The 18,157-nt window shown below is 38.4% G+C and overlaps 1 protein-coding gene across 2 annotated transcripts; it reads right to left on the reverse strand.

Annotated features, from left to right (window-relative positions):
- Window positions 1–4,064: 4,064 nt before the first annotated feature.
- LOC109187597 (inorganic pyrophosphatase 2-like) lies at window positions 4,065–5,488 on the reverse strand. Of its 2 annotated transcripts, XM_019337829.1 has the most exons (4): window positions 5,138–5,488; window positions 4,925–5,046; window positions 4,271–4,842; window positions 4,065–4,227 (listed from the first exon to the last, which is right to left on the reverse strand). In XM_019337829.1, the coding sequence occupies exons 1-3, from the start codon at window positions 5,438–5,440 to the stop codon at window positions 4,287–4,289; spliced, it is 981 nt and encodes a 326-aa protein (XP_019193374.1). In that variant the 5' UTR covers window positions 5,441–5,488; the 3' UTR covers window positions 4,065–4,227; window positions 4,271–4,286. The 2 variants fall into 2 exon arrangements, with proteins under 2 accessions (XP_019193374.1, XP_019193373.1); XM_019337828.1 differs by having other exon boundaries at window positions 4,065–4,842; window positions 5,138–5,487.
- Window positions 5,489–18,157: the final 12,669 nt, after the last annotated feature.

Consider the following 18,157-nt stretch of genomic DNA (forward strand, 5'->3'; position numbering starts at 1 on the left):
TTGCCCTGCCCCGTCTCGTCATCATCTATTTTTAAAGTGTAGTCTCTTGTTAGGAGTAGTGAAATTTGAGGGGTTAAAGTTGTAATAATAAGATTCGAATTTTTACAATTCAAATGACACCTACAGTTAAAAAGAAAGAAATATGCCTATCTTATTCACACATTTTAAGTTATATAGATATAACTTTTTTAAAATGTTAATCAGCACCAGTACCTCGTGAGTTATATAAATAACTTTTTAAGGTATTAATTAATATCAATATTCTATCGCGAATTATATAGATAGCTTTTTAAAGTATTAATTAACATTAGCACCCTGTAAGTTATTTAGATAGTTTTTTAAAGTGTTAATTAGCACCGGCATCCCATCGTGAATCATATAGACAACTTTTTAAAGTGTTAATTAGCATTGACACATTTTATATTACGTACAACCACGTATATTGACAATAACATTTATAGAATATGTAATTGCATTTGGTATGTATATATTGTGAGTTACTGATATAATTCAAGTATCATACATGATTGTACCACGAGTAACAATATCGTGTAAGACTTATATTTTTTTTACATTATAATTAATGTTAATTTCAATATTGAAATATTGATTCAACATAATGGTGTCTTTGTTTTTGGGGTTCATTCCCTCCTTAGATCAAAATACTAAAATATTCATTACATTCTATTCATGTACAATTTTTGGGTTTATATTATAAACTATATGTAATGATTGAAACACATGTACTTGTGCAATATCTAAATATTGATGGGAGAGTAATGATAATATTAGGCTAACATGTACTAGGAGACTAATTATAACATTGTGATTAAACGGGGAAATATAATATTGATGTGGATGACAGCATAAATAATTATTCCATTAACAATAATTTGTCTTTTACATGTAAGCAATTTTATTATTATTATTTTTTGCATATAAGTCAGATACATTATACAATTTACCCTTTATAATTGTTTTTTTTTTATGACACGAGCGGTAATAAGTTTTTAAGTTTGGAAATTCAACATTAAATATATCAAATTAACAACTGAAAATATATCAAATTAACAATTATTCAGATTATTATTGAGTTAATAAGTTTTGTAAGTACTCACTTTCGTTAAAGCAACAATATGTAGACGTTCTGACTATTTAATTCAAAATAAAAGCAAATAAATTCCAAAGGTTAAAGCAATTACCAAATCTAGTCAAAAAGTTGATAAAGATCATTTTAAAAATTACATTTAAAAAACAAAAAGGAACAAATTTGGAAAACAACATTTTTTTTTTATTGTTAACGTTAGATATTCCCCAAAATTTGAGTTTTGAAAATCTGCAGCGCGCTGGGCGCTGAAACCAAAAGCTAGAAATGTCTATTTATCTGTTCCGGCCACCTGATTCACAAACTCCGCTTGTCTGCCTGTCTCGCCGTCTCATTCAATTCGTCCGACCACAACACTCGCACATTATTGACCCTATTTGGTAAAATAGTTAGCATATCAGTCGATTTTAATTTATTTGACTTGATTAAATAATTAATTAACTTTTTGTAACAGTTTATTGCTCTAAAACATTCATATTCAAAAAGCTGCTCAAAATATATAAAACAAGATGAAACAATATAGGTTAGATAATGCTGATAACATTAACAAAAAACAATTAATTTGTACTCTTTGATGGATGTTCTAAGATTCATAGATCAGTCGATCAGAGAATGAAAAATCATAATAAACTGACGTGCAATTCGCACATTAATTAGCTCTTAACAATAGATGCGTCTAATATACAAATTCATTATAAACAATAGCTACAGATTATACATTTGAATTCAAAACTTAAAAATATATGATAAAGTGTATCTATAACAAGACATGAAGATGGGTAGATCTGTGATGAATTAGGTGAATTAATCTCTGTCAATATTGTTAATATCGTTATGGTTTGGAATATTTGTGATAACCTCAGAAAACCTAACCTATTACATAAGATAGTAAAGTGGTTTGGTTTAGGGGGGAAAAAGTATGGTCAGAGAAATTCTTTGGCATTCCCAATGGCATTAATTAATGGTTGAATAGTAATGAACTTGTCCTTTTATTACATATGTGAAATTTTGTCCTCTTTCACAATAATAATAATACATACATACATTTTACTGAGAATGTTGTTGGGTTCTAAAAGACTGTGTGAAACAGACAATGATTCCAAGGTGCAACAAGTCCAGAATTATGGTGTGTTTGCTTCGCTAAGGAGAATCAGAATTGAAATGGGAATCAAATACTTGATAATTGTAATGAGTTTTGGTGTAGATATTTTGCATGTTTGGTAGTTTGGTGGAATTAAAATAATTATCAATATTGATATTTGATTATATATGACCATAATGGGTATAAAAATTTTAAAAATACAAAAACAAAAAATCAATACAATTTATCATAATATAATTAGATCCAAAGTAATACGATTGCACGATGCGAATGAGTGAAATTACACTTATTATACTGTAAATCATGATTTACATTTGTAATACAAATCGTTAACATATAAATTCAAATTTAGTATATTATCTAAACATGAATTTAATATATTAAAAACAAACATTTATTTGTAATCTATCCTAATATGCCAACCATTACAATATAATTTGTTACGGAATTGAAAGATGGGAATTGTGGGGCCGGGGTCAAGAGAGCCAACAAAAAGTTCAAACTTCCAGCGGGTATTGGGCCCAGTAGGCCTTCTCTTACTCAATACAACCATGGGCTGATATATGTGGTCCAGACTGGATCTGACTAAATTATTGCCATAATACCGCCAATAGTTATTGTCTATATATATATATATATATATATATATATATATATATATATATATATACACTTAGCAGGAAAACAGGAAACAAAAAAAAAAAAAAAAAAAAAAAAGTATACTAAAATGCAGAATAACCTCAACCAAGTTAATTAAAATGTCAGATAAATGATTTGGTAATCACAAAGTCCAGAGTTCAACTCTCTGCGGGATCAGATAAATAATTTGATAATCACAAACCCCAGAGTTTAACTTTCTGTGAGATTGATTTGACCAAGAATCTCTAAGACACAACTCAATTGATCATTTAACATATTAACCTAACATTCGCTAAGTGTAGGGTTCTATTTTTTCACAATGTTATGATTGTAGATCTGAGGTGAGGGCAAAGAAAATGACCCTACACCACTGAAATTGAGGTGTCCAAACAGGTCATGTTATGTACTATGTATACATTAAAATTGTTTTTCTTTACAGGATAAATAAACCAGACTTTCTTATTGGAGGTAAAAAGGCAAGAGAGATATTGGGAACCAGCCCTACCAATTATCCATTGCAATACAAATATGACAAAAACTGACCCTCTATTGGGTACCAACCCTACCAACAAACATAAATTATTGGCGTGCAGTTGCTAACATGGGCATTTGGGAACCAAAAATTAATAGAAATATAGATATAGATTATATAAAATGTGTTGACAATAAATTTCTTTTATAACTCATTATTTATTGGGTACCAATCTTCCATATGGGAGGTTGTTAGTTCGAGCCTCAGTGTGGATGCAATATTGACTATTTGCGCTTTAATAGATTGAAAAAGTAGTTATGAACAGCTGCATTGTAATAAAGTCAGCAATACTCGAATACTCAAAAAAAAAAAAAAAAAAATACCAACATATATAATTTATAAGGTGTGAAGATGTTGTGATAATATGTTCATCTATGATGTGGTAGTTGCCTTTCACTTTCCTCAAACAGGCCAATATGGACCACATAACTAATGTTCCATTAGTACACATTATATTTGCCGCAAACTAGAGACGTCAATACGGACTGGTAGGGTAGAACGGAAAAAAACCCACTTCTTGGAGGGCATGGGTTTTATTGGCCCAAACCGTCTCGTCCTTGGCCCACAAGCTAGGTGGGCCCCGCCACACCACCTTTTTTTTTTTTTGTTCTTAACTCTTAAGTTATTATAGGAGGTGACCCGTTTAGGCCCAATAGAACAAAATAAAGTTTTAAACTTGAGGCTTGTTGAGCCCATGAAACTTATGGGGGGACCAAATTTTCATTCTATAAACTTGTGGCAGAACATTGCCCTTTTGGGTCTTGAGGCAGACAGAATTTCATCCACAAACTGGAACTACTGAAGTTACTTAGGTTGCTGAATACAACATTAAAAGATAATTAGATGCTGTTTGCAAGCAATTAAGCTGCAGAATGACTGTTTTTTTTTTGTTTTCTTGAAGAACAGAACTAGAAAGGCACTCGGATAGCTTTGGGCAGAGCTTCACAAGGCTGCATGGAAATGGCCTGGAACTTGGATTCAGCCGCCAGAAATTGACTGTCTTCAATGCAAATCCTGTTAATGAGATGAAACAGGATCCTCTCAAAGTCTTCACCATTGCTCCATTCATGAATCTCTGCTTCTAGAAGGGATCTGTTTTCTTTGATCAACTCCCAGACTGGGAAGTCTTTCCTGGGCATCATAAAGTCTCCTGCTTTCAGCTTCAAGCTTGGGCAGAAATCGCCAATCCCATCTCCCAGGTAGATCACCCTCTTCTTCCCTTCCTTACCCATAGATGCTTGAATCCTTTCAATAATCTTACTCTTGCACATGTTGGGAGGGCAGCGAGCACAGCCATGGGGAGAAGAATGGAAGTCATGGAAAGGGAGGATTCTAAGGCGGCCTTCCTCGTCGACATAGCCAGGATTAGTGTTGATCTCCGAGAAACATTCTCGGATTCCCAGATGTTTCAAGATTGTTTCGATGAAGAAAAGGTTTGCATCGCTCACTATCCTCAAATCACACCTGAAAATTCAACAACTTCATCGTCAGAAACGACAGAACCGCCAAGAAACCAAGAACCGATAATTAAAGAAACGAACATTACCCTAAACCGTGAACTGCTTTTATAGCCGGAACAATCCGGGGATGAATCGGGACGCCCTGGAGAACTCGTTCGATGTCCCCGATTGTCTTCCCGTTCGCATGAATCTCCTTCATCATCCTATCCTGTAAGTAATATAATACAGTAAATTAGAATTTAGAACATCATTAATTAATGTCGGAATAAGTTTAAGAAACAGAGTACTAAACTACTAACCATGAGAGAATTCCAAGGCATGGTGTGAAGAAGCTGGTCGAACAATCCGGTGAAGCCCAACTCGTCGACGACCCAGTTATCGCTGTCGACGTCGATGATCGTCTTGTCAAAGTCGAAAACCACGACAGTTCCGGCCGCCATGGGAGAACAGACAGGAGAACTCGAAGATTTAAGAAGACTAGAAGAATGTGTTTTTGTGTACGATGAAGCTTTGAGAGGGAAGGAACTTATATATACATGCACGGGATTGTGAAGATGCCAAGGGAATATTACCCCAATTTTATATTCCTTCCTAGCGGACATGTCCGGTAGCCTAGGACGAAATATTCCTCGTCGGATTTGTTGATCGCACGGCCAGATTTGTGGGGATAAGCAACGTGCGAAGGAATCTGAGAGAATATTCGACAGCGAGCACATATTCTCTCCCCAAATCCTACTTTGGATCTAATTTGTCCTGGATTTCGGAATGGAATATGCCGTTGGGTGGTTTCGGCGTCGATTCGCGGCGGCGCGCGAGTTTTACGCAAACTCTAATTAATTATCTCCAGTCAAAATTACGTATGTGTTTCATGATTTATTATTGTTGGTTGAGGTACTTAGGGTATGGGTGTTGGGCCGGTTGACCCGATCGAAGAACCCATGAAACTTCTCTTTTTTTCTGGAAATTCCATAAAAATGTGCTCCTAAACTTATTAAATAATTATTGTTGGGGTGGATCATGTCTAGACACTGCACCTTCCCAGTTGTCAACTTTAGAAATTTCAATAATTCTCCCCACCCTTCTACCACAGTTTCTTGTATTCCTAAAGGCAACAACATTCAACGTATTCAAATACCTTTGTCTGTCCAGCCTAGCTTCTAAGAATTATATATATGGTTTTATCATTATCATTGTTATATCGTATGATGTGAAAAATATGTTTTGTATGTATCAATTTTAATAATTGATACTGCTAATTGTACGTAAGCAATATGAAGTAACTCGAGACCAATTAAAGCAAGTAAATGTCTTTATTGATCACGGTAAAGGCCCTAAGTACAATCTACTTGGTTGCTCTGAGTACCGACTGACTGCGGTCGGGATTCTCTAACAACAACCTATCGATCGTCCAAAAGTCCCTTCCACTGTAGCTACTGTGGGTATTTATAGCCGCTATGCCGGGGACAAGATTCCAGCCGTTCGGCATGTCCTCCACGTAGCCACCACGTGTCATCCTCCCGGGTGCCCTGCCTGTCGATGTAAAGAGCCGCCACGTGTCCTTCGTCAGCTCTTTCGCCAAAGGGCTACCGCTCGGTGGTCGACACCGTCGCTCGGGCAACTCCCGGTCGGTATACGACCGGGTTCTTCTCGAGGAGCCCGACCTGTTGCCTGCAAAGACAAGGAAAAAGAGACAAAGGCTCCTTGGTCGTGGTGAAGCTATGTCGGTCGAGATATTCCCTACCAAGAGCCCCCCAGCCCGGGCCTTTTTGATCGTCCGGGAAAAAATGGGCCGGGATGAAGAAACCCAACCGCCGGCCGCTAAACCGACCGGCCAGCTGTCATTCCCTTCTCCGCCACGTGTCGGCCACTGCCGGCCTCTGCGACTGCAACCCTTGCCTCGGAATCAGCGCGGGTCGTGTCGCGCAAGTGGACAACTTTCCCGCCTAAATGCCCTCCTATAAGTAGGCCCTTGAGGCCCCCATTTGAACTTTCCTCAATCTTCTGAAGCAATCGGAACCCTCAGAGAGTCCCGAGCAGCAGATCGGCAATCCGACCAAGCAAAGCAAAAGCTCAAATCCACTTCCAAGTTTCTTCACTCGGTAAGCTTCTAGCCCTTCTCCTTTCTTTACACTTCCATGTTAGGTAGAGCTGCTAGGTCAACTAATTGTCCCGGACACTTTAAGTCCTTCACTAACCCCGACCGACCTTTAGGTAGATTGAAATGACGGACTCTGACAGTCAAAACGCATCGATCGCGGATTACGACGAGGAGGTCGAGCACCTCAGCGACGAGGAGGTGGACATCATGTCCTACTCCCCCGAAGCTACCAGCCGACCGGTCAATTGCTGGACTTCCCGAACGGTGGAAGGTGGCTGCCTGTCCAGAATCGCTTTTACTTTGGCCGGGTTAGGCTCGATTCCTCTCTTGGTCATCATATAGCCGAGGAACTTGCCGGTCTGAACCGCGAATGTGCACTTGGTCGGGTTCAGCCACAACTGGTACTTCCTCATGATCTGGAAGCACTCCCGAAGGTCCCGAGTGTGGTCGGATCGGTCCCGACTCTTGACCAGCATGTCGTCGATGTAAGCTTCCATCGTTCGGCCCAGTAGGTCGGCAAAGAGCATGTTGACCATCCTCTGGTAGGTCGCTCCTGCATTCCGGAGGCCGAACGGCATCACTCGGTAACAATACAGCCCATCCGGTGTCACGAAGGCTGTCTTGCTCTCGTCTTCATGGTGCATCATAATCTGATGGTATCCCTTAAAGGCATCCATGAAGCTCATTAACTCGGCCCCGGCCGTCTCGTCGACCATCTGATGAATGCTCGGTAGAGGATACGGGTCGAGCGGACATGCTTTGTTGAGGTCCGTGAAGTCGATGCACATCCTCCATGCTGGGGGCTTAGGAACAAGAACGATATTTGCCACCCACTCAGGATAGACCACCGGACGGATGTGCTCGATCGCCGCCATCTTTTTGACTTCTTCTCTTACAAACTCGCGGCGATCGGAGGAGAGGTGTCGTGTTTTCTGCACGACCGGCTTAGCTGCGGGATCGACGGCCAATTTGTGACAAATGACCGACCGATCGATCCCGGGCATATCTTCAGGCCCCCATGCAAAGATATCAGCATACTCCCGGAGCACGGTCAGAACTTCCGCTCGGATCTCGGGGGTGAGGGCTCGGCCAATCTTGATCTTCCTATCCGGGCGATCCTCGGATAGGGGAACTTCTTCTATTTCTTCGGAAGGCTCAGGCTGCTCCTTCCGTTCCTTAGCCTCCTCTTTGGCTATGATGTTCACCCGGGAAGATGGACCGGAGTCACGTCTATTGACCGCTCGAGTGTAACACTTCCGGGCGGATTGGACATCGCCACGGACCACGCCGACCCCGTTAGGGGTGGGGAATTTCATGCACAGGTGGGGCATAGAAATTATCCCACCGATCTTCATGATGGCGGGTCGGCCCAAGATAATGTTGTGGACGCAATGGAGGTTGACCACAACAAATTCCAGCTCCGTTTGGATCGACTTTGGAGGTGTGCCGATCTCGACCGGGAGCGTTATTTTTCCCTCGGGGTAAATAAGAGCCCCGGTAAATCCTGACAGTGGTACACCGACCGGCGTCAGCTCCTTCCTGTCAAGGCCAAGCTTCTCAAACACGTCCAAGTATAGGACGTTCACGCTGCTGCCCGTGTCAACCATAACCCTCTGGACGTCTGTCCCCTTAACGTCAATCGTGACCACGAGCGCCTCCATGCCGTGATCACTGCTGGTAGGTTGGTCCTCAAGGGTGAAGGTTATGGGTTCCATCTTCTGCCTCTTCCCGGTTCCCCGGGAATCCACTATTGCGACCGGGCAATTAGTCCGCGGTCGGGAAGCATCTTCCAGCCCACCAAAAATGACGTGGATGGTAGGCTTTCCGGACGGGCGGCTACCGGACGGAGGGTCGGGGTCCCGTCGGTCATCATGACGATCATCCCTTCTGTCTTGCCCAGATCGATCAGAGCGGTGATGAGAATGTCTATGATCCCTCCGATCGGTGTTCCTCTTGTTTTCCTCTCTCTTCCCCACACACTTGTCCAATTTTCCCCTGTTCAGCAGATCTTCCAACAATTGGCGCAAGTGGGTACACTCCTCGGTGTCATGCCCGGCACATCGATGGTAAGCACAGTGCTTACTCTTGTCAGGGCCGTCTCGATCGGGATGGGGGAGCTTGATGAGATTGCAGGACTGGGCGTATTGCATGGCCTCCGCTGCGGATCGGTTCAAGGCCGTAAATTCTCCAGGCCTGGTGCGGGATCGAGGGTTGTCATCTCCCGACCTATGTTCCGCCCGGCCGGCCGGTTTACGGGACGAAGAGCCGACCTCCTGCAAGCGCTTGACGGCATTCGCCTCGCCGGCGTTGGCATAGTCTGTGACCCTCCGAAGGGCCTCCTCGTAAGTGGTCGGGGGGTGTAGGATGAAGTCCTGATACAAATGTCCCGCCCGGAGAGATATGTGAAGCATGTGGGTAGCGGTCGCATCGTCCATAGGCTCGACCTCCCCGACCGCCGCTTTCCATTTGATGAGGAAATCGGTCAAGCTTTCCCCTTCTAATTGCTTGGCCTTCTCGAGATACATGTACGACTTCATCACCACTTTGGAAGTGATGAACTTCCTCACAAATTTGATCGCCAGGGTCTCAAATTTATCGATCGACCCTGGTGGCAAGGTACGGAACCACTCTGCTGCCCGACCGGTGAGGGTTGAGTAAAAGGCTCTGCACATCACGGCGTCCGAAACGCCCTTCAGCATCATGTTGCTGAAAAAATCATTCACGTGGGCCTCAGGATCTGCTCGCCCGTCATAACTCTTCTCTCCAGAGACCTTTAAGTCGAGCGGGTAAGGCTGGGCCATTACCGCTGCTGTGAAAGGCGTCTGGTGCAGGGTTGATTGGTTGACCGGGGGCGTTCCAGGGTACGCATTCCTGAGCTGCGCAACTTCCGCCTGAAGGTTATAGAGTAATCCTCGGGTTTCGTTGAGCTCGGCGGCTTGAGCGGCTTGGGCTGTATCCCGAGCGCGTCGCCGTCGGTGAGATCTCGACCCGCTATACCCAGATGAAGCCTCGTGGCTAGCTTCCTGCATTTGTACGTCTTCTTGCCCGCGGTTCGGGTCTTGGGGTCCCAAACGCTGGCGCATCTCCGGTCGAAGACGATCAAAAGCTACCGCTCGGGCAACTTCTTCAGGGTCCTCCGCTTGAACGGCCTGAGCTGGTGCCTCCATCGCATCAGCACCCCCCGACCCCAACCGCGAATGAGCCGAGCGTCGAGCCCGGGATGTGGACTGACGCTGCGGCTCCACTTGGGCGGTCGGTTGTACTGGAGGGGCGGCGGCTGGAGCTGTATAAGCAGGCGTATATGGTGGATAGCCGACCGGGGAAGTGTAGCACATTGGTTGGCCTGGCTAATACCCATATGGTGGAGGTGGGACTGGGTACGGATACTGGGCGGGATACATCGTCGGCGGCTGCTGGTATGGCAGACCGGGTGGTGGGTATCCCGGTTGTATGTAATTCACCGGCTGCTGGGCGGCCGGGTATGTATTTGACGGATGCGGTGGTGAGAGGTTGAGGTTGAGGTCCATCGTCTGACCCTGCTGTTGGGTAGCATAGTGGTCGGAGGAGCTCGCCGCATCCGCCTGGTCGTCGGCAAAGTTATTGTGTGCCCACGGATACATGTCGATGTAATGATCGGGTGCTCGTCAAGACGTTGGTTTCTTGCACGGGTCCCCACGGACGGCGCCAAAATGATACTGCTAATTGTACGTAAGCAATATGAAGTAACTCGAGACCAATTAAAGCAAGTAAATGTCTTTATTGATCACGGTAAAGGCCCTAAGTACAATCTACTTGGTTGCTCTGAGTACCGACTGACTGCGGTCGGGATTCTCTAACAACAACCTATCGATCGTCCAAAAGTCCCTTCCACTGTAGCTACTGTGGATATTTATAGCCGCTATGCCGGGGACAAGATTCCAGCCGTTCGGCATGTCCTCCACGTAGCCACCACGTGTCATCCTCCCGGGTGCCCTGCCTGTCGATGTAAAGAGCCGCCACGTGTCCTTCGTCAGCTCTTTCGCCAAAGGGCTACCGCTCGGTGGTCGACACCGTCGATCGGGCAACTCCCGGTCGGTATACGACCGGGTTCTTCTCGAGGAGCCCGACCTGTTGCCTGCAAAGACAAGGAAAAAGAGACAAAGGCTCCTTGATCGTGGTGAAGCTATGTCGGTCGGGATATTCCCTACCAATAATAAAATTGTATTATAAACATTAGCATAATTAACATTTTTAATAGTCATGTTGATATATTAATTTGAGTGAGGTCCTTTATTGTCTTACAAAATTAAAATATTAAGTTAAAAATGTTTATTAATAGTAAGTTCGGAAGACACTCCGGCAGAGTTGTCATTATCGCCGACTATAACGGGAGAAAACCTAGCGATTGATATCAAATGAGAACATGTTAAGAATAGAAACGTAAATACAAATGAAGAGTCATATACATAATATACAAGTCTAGAGTTCAATAGTAAACACAATACAAATAATAGTAGATTTCTAATATATAGTACTTTTGTCGCTCAATATACTGTTACAATTTATTGTTTCTCACTTGTAGACTTCTTTTGCTTCCTAAGTTTTTATTATGGTTGAGTTAAAAACTCAATGTGCATACAATTGAAAACCCCTTTAAAAAATCAATTCACATGTAATTAAGTTATAAAAATTGACAAATATATAATTGAATTATAATAATTGTTATTTCCCTATAACTCATGGATGAAATTAAAAGTGTTAACAATAATTTAATTTATAATTTTAAATACGAATAATAATTTGTACAATATACATGATAGGCCGGTGACAGTTTCATGAATTGGTACGAATGTTCTCAATCACTTTAAACGGTGCATATTCTACGTGCTCCAACATATTCCAGCATAATGCTTGGTATGTAGCATTATTGTACTTCATGTTCTGATCACTATTCACGAACCCACTACCAAGTACTTGCAATAATACTACTTTTCTCACAACTTGCTACAAGATTATTTATAGCAACGTGTATACTATTATATATACCTACAAAAGAAAGATGTTTTATTCCTCTTGTAGAATTTTCTTACATTCTTCCAAAAGGCTAAACCCCAACCCTAAGGGCCCTCACACCCCGTCCCGATAGAGCATTTGAAAGGATGTAAATTATGGTGACTCAACTGAACATGAACCATAGAGGCTAGACCGGTGCTCACTGCGCACAAGGAGCCCCCCTCACTTTGAGAGGTTGCTCCCACACTCCCGCTGGTGAGACTCGATCCCTGGTCATAAAATTTTCTTACATTATTTTACTCTTTGATGTGACTTCCATTCATTGATTGTCTGTTAATTGGTAATCTCTATTAAGAACAACGTCGTCATCCGTGAGTTTTTCTCCTCTAATTCTTTGTAGGCTCCAACATATACTAACTCATTCAATCTAAAAAATCTTTATCCCATCAAGTTTAGTTTTTTTTTTTTTTTTTTTTTTTTTTTTTTGGTTGGATTCACAATTTTACTATATATACTATATTTTAATTATTTGGTTATTTATTTAAATTTTAAGTTTATAATTATAATGAAAATTAATTAAGTAAAATAAGCATACCTACATTTAATTGAAATGATAATTATAAAATTAAAATTAAACTACTAATTAATTAAAAATTACAATTATTTATGATGTTTAATAAATTAAACAAAAATTTAACTACACACTTATTTACCAAGACTATGTGGTCTAATGATACCTGGGTTAGACTTCCATTTGGAAGATTGTGAGTTCAAGCCTTAGTCGAGATGTTATTGGTTCTTTTATTATTTCAGTAGGTTGAGAAAATATATGAACAGATACTACAATGTAATAGAGCAAAACTACCCACTTATTTAAAAAAAAAAAAAATTTAACAACAAAATTAAATTTAAAAATGTTTTAAACAATTTTTTTTTAAATGACGCACAACAAAAAAAAACAAACAAACAAATTAAAGACAAAATATATTCCTGGCAGCTACTATGAAGCGCCCATGCGCTATAAGCGTGCTCTTCCTTTTTTCTTTTTTTTTTTGGCATGGACGGAAACCTTAATTGCAGGAGTAAAGTTTATCCAAAAACTCCATTTTTCTGTCAAAAACTACTCCTATTGTTTTTTGACCGTTTTAAAATGATTATATATCTAAAAAACAGTATATATATATATATATATATATATATATAATAGTAAAAAGTACAAATTGTGTTATATTGTCATGTGGATTTTAGCATATGGGTTAGTAATAATGCACTAATTTAGAATGGGAGCTTGTAAGGTTCCACCATAATTGGTAATAATAAAAGGAATATGCATGAAGAATTGGGTCTCTAACAAACTGGTGAAAGTTTACATAGCTAATTAAGTTAGGAACACAATGTAAAAATCAGTAACGCATCCAACGTGGCAACGTGTGACTAGATGCTTAGGTTGATCGTGACACGTATCAACTATTGACGTGATGTATTGACCAATGACAACGTAATTGACATAGTAATATCAGTGTCTAGTCTTAACGATCAATTTTTTCGACCACTAGACCAAGAAGAACACAAAGGTAGGCGACACTTGAGTAATAGTTTCGATAGACTTATTGTATAACCCTATAAGGTGTTTGATCTGTGAAATATTTGTAAGTACTTTAATATTTTGGAGTGTGATATTTTATAAGATGTGGCAAAAAAAATTAAAAAATAAAAGGAATAAAGTATTAAGTTTAAAAATGTAAAAGTTATGTTTATAATTTATTATTTTATTTTGGAATAAGGTTCAAATTGGCCACTGAACGTAACTTGAAAATGCAATTAGGCCACTGAACGAAAAAAAAGTGCAATTAGGCCACTGAACACTCCAAAAATGTGCAATTTCACCTGATAGCAGGTTACCCTCAAATTTAGCAGGTTATCTGCTTACGTGGCAACTGAGTTGGCATTTTTAATAAATTTTAAATCATTTTTAATAAATTTTAATAATAAATTTTTATTTTAAAAAATTTTAAAAAAATAAAAATGACTTTATTTTATTTTTTTATTTAAATTTTTATTTTAAAAAATTTTTAAAAAATAAAAATGACTTTATTTTATTTTTTTATTTAATTTTTTTTTCAATTTTTTATAAAATTTATTATTAAAATTAATTATTAAAAATTATTTAAAAATTATTAAAAATGTCAACTCAGCTGCCACGTAAGCAGGTAACCTGCTAAAATTGATGGTAACCTGCTATCCGGTGAAATTGCATACGTTTGGAGAGTTCAGTGGCCTAATTGCACGTTTTTGGAGTGTTCAGTGGCCTAATTGCACTTTTTGTTCGTTCAGTGGCCTAATTGCATTTTCAAGTTACGTTCAGTGGCCAATTTGAACCTTATTCCTTTTATTTTTTATTTTTTAAATGGCAGCCATGTGAAGATGCCATTGGCATAGACATTGCATTGGGCTGATCCAAACCTAAAGTTGTGTTATCTCCTTTTGCCTTTTCATAGACATAAAGTATGAAAATAGGGGGAAAAGGTTGAAAAGAAAAAGCATATCCTGTCATAAACCTAGTGAAGCATCAAGCATGACAGATAACAATTAGAAGAAAAATCGGTGGCAATCAAGCGAGGTTGATTAATCAAATGACTTAGAAACAATAAGGTTTCAAGTTTGTTCATTGTGACAAAACACATTTTGAATGTCTGATAGAACAAGTCTAGTCTTGTATAAAATCTAATCAAATGATCACGAGAATCATTGTTAGGAATAACGGATGTACGAGATTTGAGAGATTAGAGTGGTCCAAATACGTCATGAAATCGTAGTATCATTTTCAAACTGATCCATGAGTTTAGGAAATGGAGTTCAAAAAATGGTGTTGTGGTGTTGGTTATTGTTGGTTATAGGTCAGCGTATCATTTGGCTCATGTGCTAGCACGGGCTTCTGATTCTATATTTGCCTTAGATTCGTGGTTCTCTACGCCACCGACCTATATTTCATCTTTGGTTGATCAATAATATATCACTTCCTTTCCTCTCAAAAAGAAAAAAATGAAATGGAGTTCAAGTGTAACTACAAAGTTATGGGCCTTCAAAATATAACCAGATCCACGAGTTAGTGGGTAGCCCATGATTGATAAAATGGGTTAATAGGTTGGCCCAAACATGAAAACTATGTTTTGGTTGGGCTGATGTTTGACTTTTGAATATTTTAGGTTCATGCCGTCATGCGACGCAAATTATGCTGTGCAACCGAATGCTTATGTTGTGCAACCGAATGCACCTTGCAAGGTGCATACGGTTGCAAAACGGCGCCGTTTTGGTTAAAAAAAACGCGCGTCCCACTTAGAGAAGAAATCAGGTTCGATTCTCGGCAATAGTATTTTTATATATTCAGAAATTCATAACTATATATCCAGAAATTCATAACTATATATCCACAAATTCATAACTATATATCCACAGTGAATGAATAAAGTAAAAATCCACAATGAATGAATGAATGAAGTAAAAATCCACAATGAATGAACTAAATATCCACAATGAATGAACTAAATATCCATAATGAATGAACTAAATATCCACAATGAATGAACTAAATATCCATAATGATTGAACTAAATATCCACAATGAATGAACTAAATATCCATAAATTCATAACTATATATCCAGAAATTCATAACTATATATCCATAAATTCAAAACTATATATCCACAGTGAATGAATGAAGTAAATATCTACAATGAATGAACTAAATATCCATAATGAATGAACTAAATATCCATAAATTCATAACTATATATCCACAAATTTATAACTATATATCCAGAAATTCATAACTATATATCCACAATAATGCTATTGCCGAGAATCGAACATGATTTTTTTTTTTTTTTTTAAAGTGGAACGCGCGTTTTTAGTCAAAACGACGTCGTTTTGCATCGTATGCACCATGCGCATAGTACATTCGGTTGCACAGCATAACTATTGGTCATGCGACGTTTGTTTCATTTAAATACCGACGACTCATTGGATTATATTAGCAACCAACCAAAAATATATATAAATAAAATATAACTAAGCAATGTTGAAATGTTGGTTTCTTTTTAATTTCTTATTTGACAAGCAAAATAATAAAATAATCTTAAAAGAAATAAATAAACCGTGGCAAAGTTACATCAATTACGTCTACAATAAGTAAAGAAAGAATTACGTTACGTAGGTATTGCATCTAATAATGCAAAATCTTAATAGCTGCAGTGTGCAAGTTTCATCATCTTATGAGGGTAACTTCTTGTAAGCACCATGCATAGGTCTTCCTATATAAAGAGAATTTAACTCTTCCACAATCCCAAAAAAATCATTGGGGCAAGAAATTTCATGTTTTGCATTCAAAGGATTCCACTATGCAAAGATTTAAAGAAACATAGCCAACATCCAAGAGCAAGTAGTGAATAAAGTCATCATTTGTGCAACTCATAATTTAGACTATTGTAAATAGTGCATGATCCAAGTATACTTCGAATTAGTTTCATAATGATAAAGATACTAGTGTTGTATTATAAAATAGAATGCGAGACTTACGGGTAGTTCAATTGATTTATGTATAGAATATTGTGAGTAGATATACAAGATCAAACATTAACAATTACAGGTGTGAGTTACACTTAATAATGTGGTGGACTCCTTGTTGGGCATTGATCATTTGACTTAATGAATAGTTGAGTCACTGTGATTTAATTAGGCTGAGATGTGTAGCTCCAGTAGCGAACCCCTTTTGTGGGTATAAAAGAGAATCCGCATTAATGTTAATATACAACAAAATGTGCCCCAAGCTAGGGAACCCAAACAATCACACATTAATGTTGTACTTCGTGTATATAATGTGCTAGTATGTACCTTAGACATGCATACACATGATTTGACATAAATTAAATTACAATTATTAACTAGGAAAATTAACATGTAACATGCAAAAAAAAAAAAAAAAAAAAAAAACGACATTCTGTGCTACTAACATAAATATACAATATTACATAAGCTAGCTATGAGGATCGGTAAATAAGACTGTGAACATCATTGTAACATCCTCTACCAAATTTTAAGAGTAAAAGCGATCAAAAATTTTAAGATTAGAGTGCAAAATACGATAAAATTAATATGCACATCATAATAATATACAAAATTTTCTTAGACTAATAAATTAAATTATAAAAATCCCACCTCAATCGCCTCTCAATAAAAAAAAAAGAAAGAAAATAATATACATATGTCATTACATTTTATTCAATATTGACGTAACCTGCTATTATTAATTCGAAAATAATAATTGATTACAAATTGTATTCACATTTGTTTTGTATTCAATAAAATCTTACTATGCGTGTGTGACTGTGTGTATATATATAAAACCTCATCCTAGGTGGAGCAATACAATATAGAAGGACAGCAATAATGAATACTATAATCACATGTACTTAACAAATCTAGAGCACAAAAGTAAGGATAAGAAGAAAAGGGCAAAAGTGTCATTTCCCACCACCTCACCTTTTGTATTCTTTCCTCCTTCCAAACCCGATCGTGTACACACACAAATGACATATTTTACTAATGCATTTCGTACAATTCATTACTTTTTTTCTTTTTATCAAAGTCATGAGAAGACGAATAGACCATAACTGTATAAGATAACTTTAAATCTGTACCATATTCAAATTTATTGGATCAATTTAATTAAGAGATAAAGTGCTGATCATATTAAGTTTTTATATGAGAGAGGATTTATACTAATTTAAATAATATTTTAAAAGTATACAAAATTTAAACTAAGTTACAATTAATCGAGTTATTTTTTTTTTCCGGAGTATTCTCAACCTACTGAAGCACAAATAATTAATATTGTTATCACCAAGGCTCAACTCATGATTTCCCATTTGAAAAAGACATTTCGTGTCACTAGACCACAAGGTAATTGATAATCAAGTCACATTTAAAATGAGAGAAATGAAATAATTTATACAATTATACAGTGCCTATTTTACTAATTTCCTACTAATCTCACTAGCCTTGCACTGGTTTCCATAACCGACTAATCAAACACGGCAATGTTTTTTTTTTTTTTTTGGAGAACACAATGATCTAATTTCATGACGAGAGTAAAATAATGTTTGGTATGATGTAAAGACGGGGTGAATAATAGGTGCGGTGAAGTTATCAAAATTAAAAAGTAAGGGGAG

Source organism: Ipomoea nil, unplaced genomic scaffold (assembly GCF_001879475.1).
Source record: "Ipomoea nil cultivar Tokyo-kokei standard unplaced genomic scaffold, Asagao_1.1 scaffold1421, whole genome shotgun sequence".
In the NCBI taxonomy this organism is placed as follows: Eukaryota; Viridiplantae; Streptophyta; class Magnoliopsida; order Solanales; family Convolvulaceae; genus Ipomoea; species Ipomoea nil.